The 11,214-nt window shown below is 40.5% G+C and overlaps 1 protein-coding gene across 1 annotated transcript; it reads left to right on the top strand.

The window, feature by feature from the left end:
- Positions 1-1,851, top strand: LOC133730837 (uncharacterized). The gene has a single exon (XM_062158351.1). The coding sequence runs from the start codon at positions 1-3 to the stop codon at positions 1,849-1,851; it is 1,851 nt and encodes a 616-aa protein (XP_062014335.1).
- Positions 1,852-11,214: the final 9,363 nt, after the last annotated feature.

The following is an 11,214-nucleotide window of genomic DNA, read 5'->3' as shown; positions in this document are numbered from 1 at the left end:
ATGAAGGAAGAGAAAGAAATGGCCATGGTTTCACCAACTGGGGAAGACCCATTTCGCAAAGACGCCTACTTTCTCAAACCCATTATCCCTAATTCCTCCTTTGATGAACCTTTCAAGCTCCCTCAGGGTTTCACCTCCCTCCCACCCCGTTTTGACCCAAAAAACTGGCCATTGAAGCTTCGATTCCGTGGATGGCGTCTCGACCACCAAGACTTACAGACTTGGGTTGCTCACTTGGCTCCTATTCACCAATCTACATGGAAGAAAGCTGGTGTCTTTGAAGCCATCTTCAATTCCACGTACCAAATCAAAAGGAAAAAGGATTTGGTTTGTGGGTTTGCTGAGAAATGGTGTTGTGAGACCAACACATTCATTTTTCCATGGGGTGAAGCAACCATCACATTGGAGGATGTTATGGTTTTGGGAGGCTTCTCTGTTTTGGGGGACTCTATTTTGTGTCCTCTTGAAAGCAGAGAACTGAGAGAAATAGAAGAGAAGCTTGAGAAAGAGCGAAAAGGACTCTACGATTACTCTGTTGGGTGTAGGAATGCTTGCACAACGTTATGGATGCAGAAATTCATGAAGAGTGGGAGTGAATTGGAGCATGAAGCATTCCTTGTGTTTTGGCTGTCCAGGTATGTGTTCCACAATACTCCTAGTAGTTCAGTCAATAAGGCTGTTTTCTCCATTGCGATTCGTTTAGCTAGGGGGATCCCAATTGCGCTTGCACCTGCTGTTCTTGCCCACATTTATAGGGATTTGAGTATGCTGAAAATGACAATTGTAGCTTCAAATGGATTGAATGCTAGGAATGAAATTGTAGATGCCACAATCATGTCACCATTTCATTTAGTTCAGGTTTGGGCATGGGAAAGGTTCGTGGAACTTAGGCCTATACCTAATGTTATAAGCTGTGCTGAGCCAAGATTGGCTCGATGGGATAAGGTAGATTGTCTGAATGTTGGAAATATGAGGAGCGTTTTAGACAAAGCAGGTGAAGGTTTCATTCGGCGCCCTTATACCATGGCCATTAAGAACTGTGTTTTTCCTGCATACTATGTTGAAATGGAAAAGTGGGTGTTGGTTGGTCCAAACTTGGATGATGAACATGATCTAATGTCATTTGCCATGTTTTTGAGGGTGGCTGAGTTAGTTGGATTTGGTACTAGACAGAAATACCTCCCTCATCGAGTGGCTAGGCAATTTGGATTTAATCAAGACATTCCATGTTCTTCTGTTGCTGGACACAGCCACAGTTTTGAGAATGCAAAGTTGTACGTTCCATCCAGGCTTTCTGAGACAGATACTAGCATGAGATACTTGAGCTGGTGGCAGGAATCAGAGTCACGCCTCGAGCAGAAGAGTATTCCACTGAAAAAGAAACCAACGAAAGCCGTAGAGGGGTCAAAAGAAGCAAACAAGATATTTAAGCCCACCATTGCTTGTGATTATTCTCCAAAGAATTCAGAAAAAGTAGTGCAGGTATCTACAAGAAGGAATGATGATAGTGATAACCTTGTAGCTCTAGGATTTCCTCCCACATGTAATGAAATGAATGCTGCAGATCCTATGGATGAAGATGCACTGTCTATATCAGAAGTTCTGAAATATAGGAAGATAGATAAAACTGTTGTTGAAACCAAGGAAAGGGGTGACTGTGAGAAATTATCTGGTCAAGTTCAAGATTTGGTATATTCAAGTGTGGAAAAAGGTACCGGTAATACTATGAGGTCAGAGGGAACAAAGAAGGTACTGAAGACTGAAGCTTTGACCAGAGCATCTAAGGCTAAGTGTAACCTGCCAAAAAGCAGCGGACAGCAACACAAGAGGTGCAAAAAATCACATGGCTAGTACCATTGGTAACGAATGTGCTAGCAGTAGATTGTTTTTTGAAACGAGGGTTAAAAGGCTGTTTCTGCTGAGTTAAAAGAAAATAAGGTTTAGGAAAAGCTAATGAACTGAGTTGGTTTCTAAATCCTGGTTGTTGTTACTGTACTTCTGCTTCGTTATCACGAATGAGTACTGCTTTTGTTGTCCTCCATCATTTAATATTGCAAGATTTGAAACCGAAGTATGTCTTTTTATGCATCAAATCTCTTGTTTTATATTTGACTCCTTTTTTTTATTTTTTATTTTTATATTTCCTGCTATTTAAATATGGATTATGATATTATCTGTCTGGATGAGTCGGTTGAGCCCACTTCTTAAGTGGAATGGAAATGTACATTCAGAAAAATTTTAATCTCTGATGCCAAGTTAACAAGGAAGCAATTTAGGTTAACTTATCACTACTAAAATGATTGTTTACTATGCAGTGCTATTTTTTTTTTCTTTGGAAAGGTGCATAGTGCTATGATTATGCTCAAAGTGAATTGAACTTGATACAGGCATAACTATATTGTGATCTGTCTTATCGGAGAGTATTCTGAATAACATAGAGTATGAAATCTGGCTTATAACAGAGTTTTGTAACTAATTGTCTAAGCTTGTGAAGTATATTGAGAAACCTGAAGTCGTTAGGTTCTTGCAATCTTGTATTTACAAATTCAAATTGTCCATGTATTCTATAGTCTATACAACTTCTGTTTGTTATAATTATTGTTTGCTAATAGATTTGTTTGAACTTAACTACTAAACTGTTAGTGAAGCTTTTTCTTTTTTGATGCAACAAAAAGGTGGGCAAGAACCTAAATCTGCCAACATTGGAAAGCTTGTATTTTATACATATTCTATGGATTTCTTGTAATGCAGTTGGAATCTCTTGTTAACCATGTAACGTCTTTAGCAAATAATCATCAATCATGTGAACATATTGACAATCTGCATTTGCAACCGAAGAAGTTTCTTTTATGTAATGGTGTCCATTGGGGACAGTACAAATATTGACCATGTATGATATCCAATTTTACATTACTGACTGGCCGGACCGATTATATACATTGATAATACTGCTTGCTGAATTGTAGATCTATAGCTATGCCTTATGCAAACTAGCATGAGGAAAACTAGTTTCTCAGTTTCTCTGTTACTGCTTTTTCCATTGCTCTGTTTGCTGTTTAATATTGCTTTTTGTATCAGTACCCCCCAATATGTGCTACCAGATTCCTTCCTTGGGGATATTGAGATCCACAGAGTTGTCGTCCTTTTGGTTTAACCGATCTCTGATTGTCTGCTAATTCCAATTGTTGAACAGTATTCAAGATCCCATTTTGGTGTCATTGAGTGCTAAAAGTAATGTTACTTTTTTCTCCTATGAAATGATTCACTGATTTAAATTGCCAAGCTTTCTTCGCCTTGGTTGTTACTCAAATATCTATCCTCTTCTTCTCCAACTCTTCCCCTGTTTCCTTCAAAATTCAATAATTAGCCAATTTGTTAGGGGCTGAACATCTACCAAGAACCATTAAATCTTCAACAGTAATCATTGTTGCTTCTCCCCAAAGGAAAAACAAAACTGTCGGCCTCTGAGGACGAAAACTCGGCTACCCCAGTCACAATTTCCCTGTTACAGAACTGGATTTCATACATCTGACGGTAAATCTTCTCAGTTCCTTTGTTCGTATCAAAATTGAACAATATTTCCTGCAACCTCTCAATTCATTCCTATGTCCTCAGGGGCTTGTTGAAGACCCATTATGATAGAACAATTCACACGTTAATGTGATATTTGGAGTTCCTGCTAGCCTCTCAATCCATTGCCATTCGGTATGAAAAACCTTTCAGGTAGATGTTTTTGGTGGGTTTCCGGAGAAAAATGTTGGCTTTGAACAAAATGGGTAACCAATTTTAAGCTTTAACATAACTTCTGGGTCCAGGCATTAAACTTCATTAATTTGGTTTTCCCGTAAATTTGGGCCTTCTATTAGGTTATACAGATCCACCAATTATGAATAATGTTGAAATTTTCATAATTTAAGCTTATCAATATTTGACCAAAAAAAAAATTGAAATTAGATTAGTACCAATAACATCCAATCTTTGTCAAAATTTCATTCGACATTCGAGAAAAATTATTCTATGGTTTTGGATCGATCATAGTACACGTGGTGGTCCAGGCTAATTTCATTCGTATATATTACATGTACTTGTTCCTGATTGGTTCTGTCGTAATTTTTTTTTTTTTTTTTTCTTCACCCATACAATGGTTCCTACTAAATTTAGGTAATATTATTGGTTCAGACCATCACATTACAATGTTACGTGGTAATCTGAAACCACAAAATAATTACTCGACAGTCGGAAGTCGAAATTTCAACAAAAATTTCTATAAATCCAAAATACTGAAATTTCTATCACACATGCATCCTATAATCCCTCTCTCTCTCTCTCTCTGATATCGTCGGTTTGTTTTGAAAATTGGTGAATTATGCTCTCTAATTACTATAAAATTGAATTATGCTCAGGAACAAGACCAACGCAACATTGTTCCACTGTTCATGGACTAAAATGTTTGGGTTCGACTACATATATAATTTGCAGCGAAACAAGTCTCTCTCTACTGTCGGGGTTGGAGGTGGAGGAGGTAAGGTGTTGGGGTAAAAATGTAAAGAGGGAACTCCAATTTTTTTTTTTAATCAAATAAGGGACGCATATTCTTGGAGGGAAACAATGTGGAGCACAAGTCCCACCCAACTCCAAATACCAAATATGAAGTCATGTATAGAAACATTCAATTTTAAACCTTGCAACTAGTGTAAAATCAACTAATGCAACAGTGTGATGATGGAACATAACCTTGTAAGTTCTGAGTGCAACAATAGGAATGACACAAAGCCACAAGGTCTTGTAATTGACTCTAACGAAGTTTATTGAAAAAGAATTAGAAAGAAATTAATAGAATGAACTCTCCCTTATATTTTTTAGGGAAAATGCTCATTTACCCAATTTTAGCTTAAAATGTGCCTACTTGCCCGACTAAGAGTTTTTAAACCCCATTTACCCAAAACACTCTAAGGGATTATTTCCCCTTTACCCAATTAATTCTTTTTATTAATTTTTGGGACTTTTTTGCCCTCTCCTTCAATCTCTCTACTCTCAGTTTCTCTCTCTCTCTCTCTCTCTCCCCCTCACCGATTTCTCTCTCCTCCCCCCTCACCGATTTCTCTATCTCTCTCTCTCTCTCTCTCTCTCTCTCTCTCTCTCTCTCTCTCTCTCCAGAAGACGTCGGATCTCTCTCTCCCTCCCTCCATCCCTCCGGCAGGTCGCCCACGACGCCTGCTCTAGCCATCGCCGCGCCGAAACTCGTCGTCGTGCTCTCCGCTGCCAGGCTCGACGCCAAGCCGACGGTCCTCGTCGCTGAGAAGCTCGGCGAGGCCGGGGTTGACCTTCTGAAGGAATCGACGACGGACTGAAAATGGCTATCTGCTATTGTGCAGTCATAACCATAAAAGTTGTAACATTAGTGCCCCCCAGTAGACTTTGTATTGGGGGCCAATGATGACTGCTTTATTTATTGACGGACTGAAAACTGCTATTCCAAAGTAAATGTAGTGTTAAATTGCAGTAGTTGATAAATGAAAAAAATTGTGTTGTTTGTGTCAGTCTAGTGGGGGGCAGTAGACAGAATATTGACCCTCATAATGTGGGTTTTTAGACATTATCTGTTGTTTTGAGTGTGAATAACTTGTATAATCTGCGAAACATAGGAAGCGGTGTAATGTTTGATGGTCTATTGGGGGGCAGTAGACACATTAGTGCCACCCAATAATGTCTTTCTTAGGAGACAGTAATCATCTCTTGTTGATTTGTTTGTGATAAAGTGCAATACACTGTGAATCCTTGAAACTGGTGCAAGTTTTAATGGTTTAGTGGGGGGCAGTAGACACATTACTGCCCCCAAATAATGTCTTCATACGAAGTCAGAACCCTTCACTTAACTGGTGCAAGTTTTAATGGTTTAGTGGGGGGCAGTAGACACATTACTGCCCCCAAATAATGTCTTCATACGAAGTCAGAACCCTTCACAAAACTGGGGCAAGTTTTAATGGTTTAGTGGGGGGCAGTAATAATGGTTTAGTGGGGGGCAGTAGACACATTACTGCCCCCAAATAATGTCTTCGTGTTAAGTTTAGGGTTTAGGGGCAGCGTTAGGGGCAGTAGACACATTGCCGATGAACTGCGACGAGGACGTTGGAGTGGCTGGATCGCCGATCAATCGAACGGCGACGAGAACGTTGGATCGCCGACTGGAGCTTCATCGTCGTGTTCAGATTTGGACTGCATCTTCGGCGCGGCGATCAGAGAGAGAGAGACAGACCGGAGGTGGAGATCATGGGGAGGAGAGAGAGAGAGAGAGAGAGAGAGAGAGAGAGAGAGAGAGAGAGAGAGTGGAGGTGGAGATCGGGGGGAGAGAGAGAGAGTTTGGGAAGGAGAGAGAGACTGATAAGAGATGGATGAGTTTTAATTTAATTAACAGGGGCTAAAATGTCAATAGATGTAAGATTGGGTAAATGGGGTTAAAAAACTCTTGGTGGAGTAAGTGGGCATTTTTTGGGCTAAAAATGGGTAACTGGTCACAGCCCCTATTTTTTATTTTATTTTAAAAGAGGATCAAAGGATTTCACTCCTACCCATATGGTGACTCGAACCCATGACCTCAATCTTAGATAGTGGGTGCTCTAACCACAGAAGAAACCTAATTTGATTCAAGAATGTTTAAATATAGGTTGAAGTTTTCAAAATACTTCATTATTTCACTATTCATGAATCTTGTTCATTTAATCTTCATTCATGAATCATACCAACTTTTAATCTACACCCAAATGTGTAGAACCATTAAAGCTCAGATGACTCTCCATAACACAAGTATATTAATAATGTTTTATGGGAAACTAAAACAGGATATTTGGAGAATAGGACCGGAGACTTCGACGTCATTCTTCCTTTTGTTATATGTATATATTGACTGCTGTTTCACCCTGTTAGCTGTGCATGCACATTAGTGGGACTCATCCCTAACATTTCTGCCCTCCCCCTAACGCCAAAACCCTCTCTCTATTTATCAGGAACAAAAAGAACATCCACCATTTTTCACTCTTGTGCTCAATCTTGACCTTCCTTCATGGAGCAGACTACAACACGCACCATGATTGAAGAGAAAGAAGATGAGGCCATGGTTTAAAATCTTTAAATGATGATGAATTATTTTCATTTTGCATATGCCTGATGTAAATCAGTTTGATGGATTTGACACTACAGAGCAATACCTTCCGCATCGAGTGGCAATTCAATTTGGATACGATCAGGAAATTCCCTCCATCGTCCTTTTTTTTTTTTTTTTTTTCTTTTTTTTGAGAATATCCCTCCATCGTTGTTCAGCCCATTCAAAGTACTGATATAGCGTTGGAGCATTACTTCAAGGAATTTGAGAATGTAAAATTGTATATTCCATCCAGGCTTTCTGAGGGAAATGCTAGCACGAGATACTTGAAGTGGTGGAAGGAATCAGTGGCAGGGCTCAAAATGAAAAGTACGCCACGGAAAAGCAAAGCAGAGAAAGCAAAAGAGTGTTCCAAAGTAAGGGAGAAGATGAATATTCATGAATCATGATACCAGCATTCCACGTATATGTTTTCCAAGGAATTCAGACGAATTGGTGCATGTTTCTACAAGAAGGAATGAAGGTAATGATTCCCTTGTGCCTCCCGGATTTCCTCCCAAAAGGAATAGGCAAGAAGCTGATGATCCTGTGGATGAAGAGGACCTAACTATAGCTGAAGCTCTGAAGAAGAGGAAGAAGCATAAAACTGTCGAAACCAGAAAAGACAGCGACAGTGAGAAGTTACCAAGTCAACATCAAATCTTGTCATCTTCAATTGCAGATGAAGGCACGTCTGTAAATATTAAGAAGACGGAAACATTGGAGACAGAGGTTCTTTTGATTAAAGCTTTGATTTGGGGAGGTAAGGGTAAGAGGAAAATCAGAAATATAATGAGAAGCAAGGCAAAAAGCAGCTCTTTATTTGAGAAACCGGAAGGGTCTAGCTGCATCTCTTCATATGAAAAACGAGTGTTCGAGCTTAAAGCTGATGTTAACCGGCTTAAAAAGGTGGTCGAGGGGATGAAAGCAAAGACCTTTGGGAATAATTGTACAAAAAGCTAATGAAAGAAAGATCACTCTAATTTGGCATTCTAAAACCTAGTATGTATATTGTTTCCTCTAAATTTAGGTGCTTTTAACTTTACTTGATTTTTAGTATGTTAACGAATGATGTTTAAAAAATTATTTTCCATAGAAATTCATTCGTTGTTTTCCTATATCTAAATACTACATTTGGATTTTTACATGTAGAAATTTACATGTATGTGTGATACAACCACCTGAGTTAGATTTGAACAGCGTTGTAATAACTATATGTGGGATATAACAAGTATGTGGTTAAGTATGTTGTTACTTTGTGATAAAAGTGGGTTAATCCTCAAAATGGTAAATATCAAAAATGTGAGTTCATTCCTCAAGCTCATGTTATTGAAGAACTATTGGTACTTGTAAAAGATTGGAACTTGCCTCTCAGTGTATGATCGCATGCAACCTATAAAACAGAATTCAAATTCGGTGTGGTATTGAACAAAGACCCTCCGACGATCAATTAATTAATAAACTCAGAGCAGAGAAAAAAGAAAAAAAAAGCTAGAACGCGTGCTACTCATATATAATTTATATATATATGCTTGAATATTTACGTACAACTCATGTGCTTGTAACCGTGAAGGAAGTCAAATTTACATTTGATATATAGGCTGATACTCTAAAGGATATGTTGCATACGCCCTCCATGAGAAAAAAAAAATTTGATGTCTTGTTTTCTTCTTAATAATGCTAGTCTAAAATAGACGATCAAATCTGACTAATAGTATATAAAAAAAGTGTATTTGACATGCTTAAGTTTTTTTTTTTTTTTTTGAAGAATATCATGTCGATATATATTAATACTCAGGCCAGAAAGGACCATTACATATTCTCCCTCTACCATCTCTGAGTAGATAAAGAGTTTGTGAAAAATCACAGCGATACATAGATTAGGTCCGATCATTTGACGGTACCCATGCTCACTTATCCAAGCAAGCCTACAGACTATCAAAAAACATAGTAAATAAGCAAGCCCAAAAACTTACAGTTACCCTAAAAACAAAGGAAATAGAGCTCCCTAAAAAACTTAGGGAATTATTGAAAGTAAACAAAGCTACTAACATAGAGTTGGGCCTAGGTCAAAAAAAACCAAGCCCAACATAGCAGACCAAACAGCCCCAAGAAAGAAGCCCAAACACCGGCCCAAACAAAGGAGGGTTTGACTCCAGCCCAGACCATCCTCAGCGTCAATGGTCAACTGCCTCAACCCGAAGCCGACTGCCGCCGCCGCAAAAACCAAACGCTAGCCCCCGCCGCCGCCACCTACAGCCAGACCTCGCCGCCTCAACCCCTCGCCCAAATCCCGCTGCCACCCAGCGAAGTCCGAGCAAGCCAGCTGAAACCAAAACCAGTCTGATGCAGGCCAACTAGCCACCGCTGCCACCGTTCAGTTCCTCCATCACCATCATCCAGCAGGGAGGTGCCTTGACGTCGCTCGACCCACGTTGTACCGCTGCCCACCGAGCCCAAGACCTTGTCCGGAGCATGTCGCCAAAGCCATCCAGTTTGAAACCAAGCCAGAACCTCTCTCCAAGAAGCACCCAGGCCGCTAGTATTCTATTTCCCGTCCGGCAGCAGCCACTAGCCAGCGAGGCGAGCCACCGCCGCCCATGGGCGCCACCGGACAAGAAGAAAACTTTGCAAACTCAAGACCAAGAAACAGTCCGAGTTTTGTGGAGCTAGGGTTTTTCTATCTCTTATATAGGGCAGTTTAATGTGAATATTTGACATGCTTAAGTTTTTTTTTTTTTGAAGAATATCATGTTGATATATTAATAAACTCAGGCCAGAAAGGACCATTACATATCCTCCCTCTACCATCTCAGGGTAGATAAAGAGTTTGTGGTATACCACAGCGATACATAGATTAGATCCGATCATTTGACGGTACCAATGCTCACTTATTCAAGAAAGCCTATAAACTATGTTACCAAAGACAAGTAAATAGGCTAAGTACATAAAAACTTAAATGAGACCCGACCCTAGAAGGCTGACCCACTTCTCATGAGGCCCAAGACAAGGCCCAAAGACCTCATCCCAGCCCCAAAAGGAGTAAGCAAGCCCAAAAGGCCCAGCTAATCTTGGCGTCGCGCAGTCATGACCCAGCAGCCCCATGCCACGGACTGCCCCGCCACCGGCCGCTACGATGACCACCATATCGAAAAGCTTCAAGTGCAACCACAAGGTCAGTTGCACCATTAGGACTCCCCAGCCCATGCCATGGAACGTTGAAACTGGTCGGAACCAGATCAACGATAAGGTTGGAGGAGGAATCTGATCCGCCAAACCAGCAAACTCCGGCGCCGATAGCGTGACCCCTGCCGCCGCCGTATTCCTCCAGCTATGAGCACAGCCGCTCATCACCAGAGCTACAGATCGCAGGCTGGCCTCTTCTTGCTTCACCGCCGGCAGCGCCCAAGCAAAGTCTCTCATCTGCACAGCCTCCATGGAGCCCAAATCTTTGGTCGACAGCGACGATTTCAAGCGGGCTCTATTTGGGTAAGAACATCTACCTCTCCTTGACGCCTCAGTCCACCACGACAAGGATCGATCTGCAGTCCTCAGCGAAACACTTGGAGCTCCATAAGCAGATTGAGAGTGAAAGAACAAGGAGATAGGTGAAAAGTCTAGCCTTGGCCTTGGTCTCTTGGAGGAGATAGCAGCAGGCACGCGCAATAGGTCCGATGAAAAGGAGATCGGAATAGATCTCCATCTGTGATGGAGGAGAGGCCAAGGGCGGCTGGAGCGCAACCCTAGCAGAGCCATATTATTTGACATGCTTAAGTTGAATGTTGAGAATAATAATAAAACATCTACTTCAGTTCATACTTTTTTTTTTTTCTTTTTGAATTTTTGGCAAGCATGTTTATGTCATATAGATAATTAAATCAGGCTCACAAGTAATAATTCGTAAAGATTGAGCTGAAGTTTTAATAATTTATTTTTACTTTTATTTTTGTGTTGTTATGTTTCCTTCTCTTTTTGGGAAGGAGTTGGTATGAGCACGAAGAGTTGAAGAATGTCACCAGATCGAGCCCCTATAGTATCTTTGCTATTTTATTCCTTCTTGGGTAGTGTTGAGTGTA

This window comes from Rosa rugosa, chromosome 2 (genome assembly GCF_958449725.1).
Source record: "Rosa rugosa chromosome 2, drRosRugo1.1, whole genome shotgun sequence".
Lineage (NCBI taxonomy): Eukaryota > Viridiplantae > Streptophyta > Magnoliopsida > Rosales > Rosaceae > Rosa > Rosa rugosa.
The sequence above is the reverse complement of the archived record's forward strand: the minus strand, read 5'-3'. Positions and strand labels throughout refer to the sequence as shown.

Bases quoted from the DNA above. Each gene is read 5' to 3' on its own strand.
- LOC133730837 (XM_062158351.1), top strand. From the start codon at position 1: ATGAAGGAAGAGAAAGAAATGGCCATGGTTTCACCAACTGGGGAAGAC.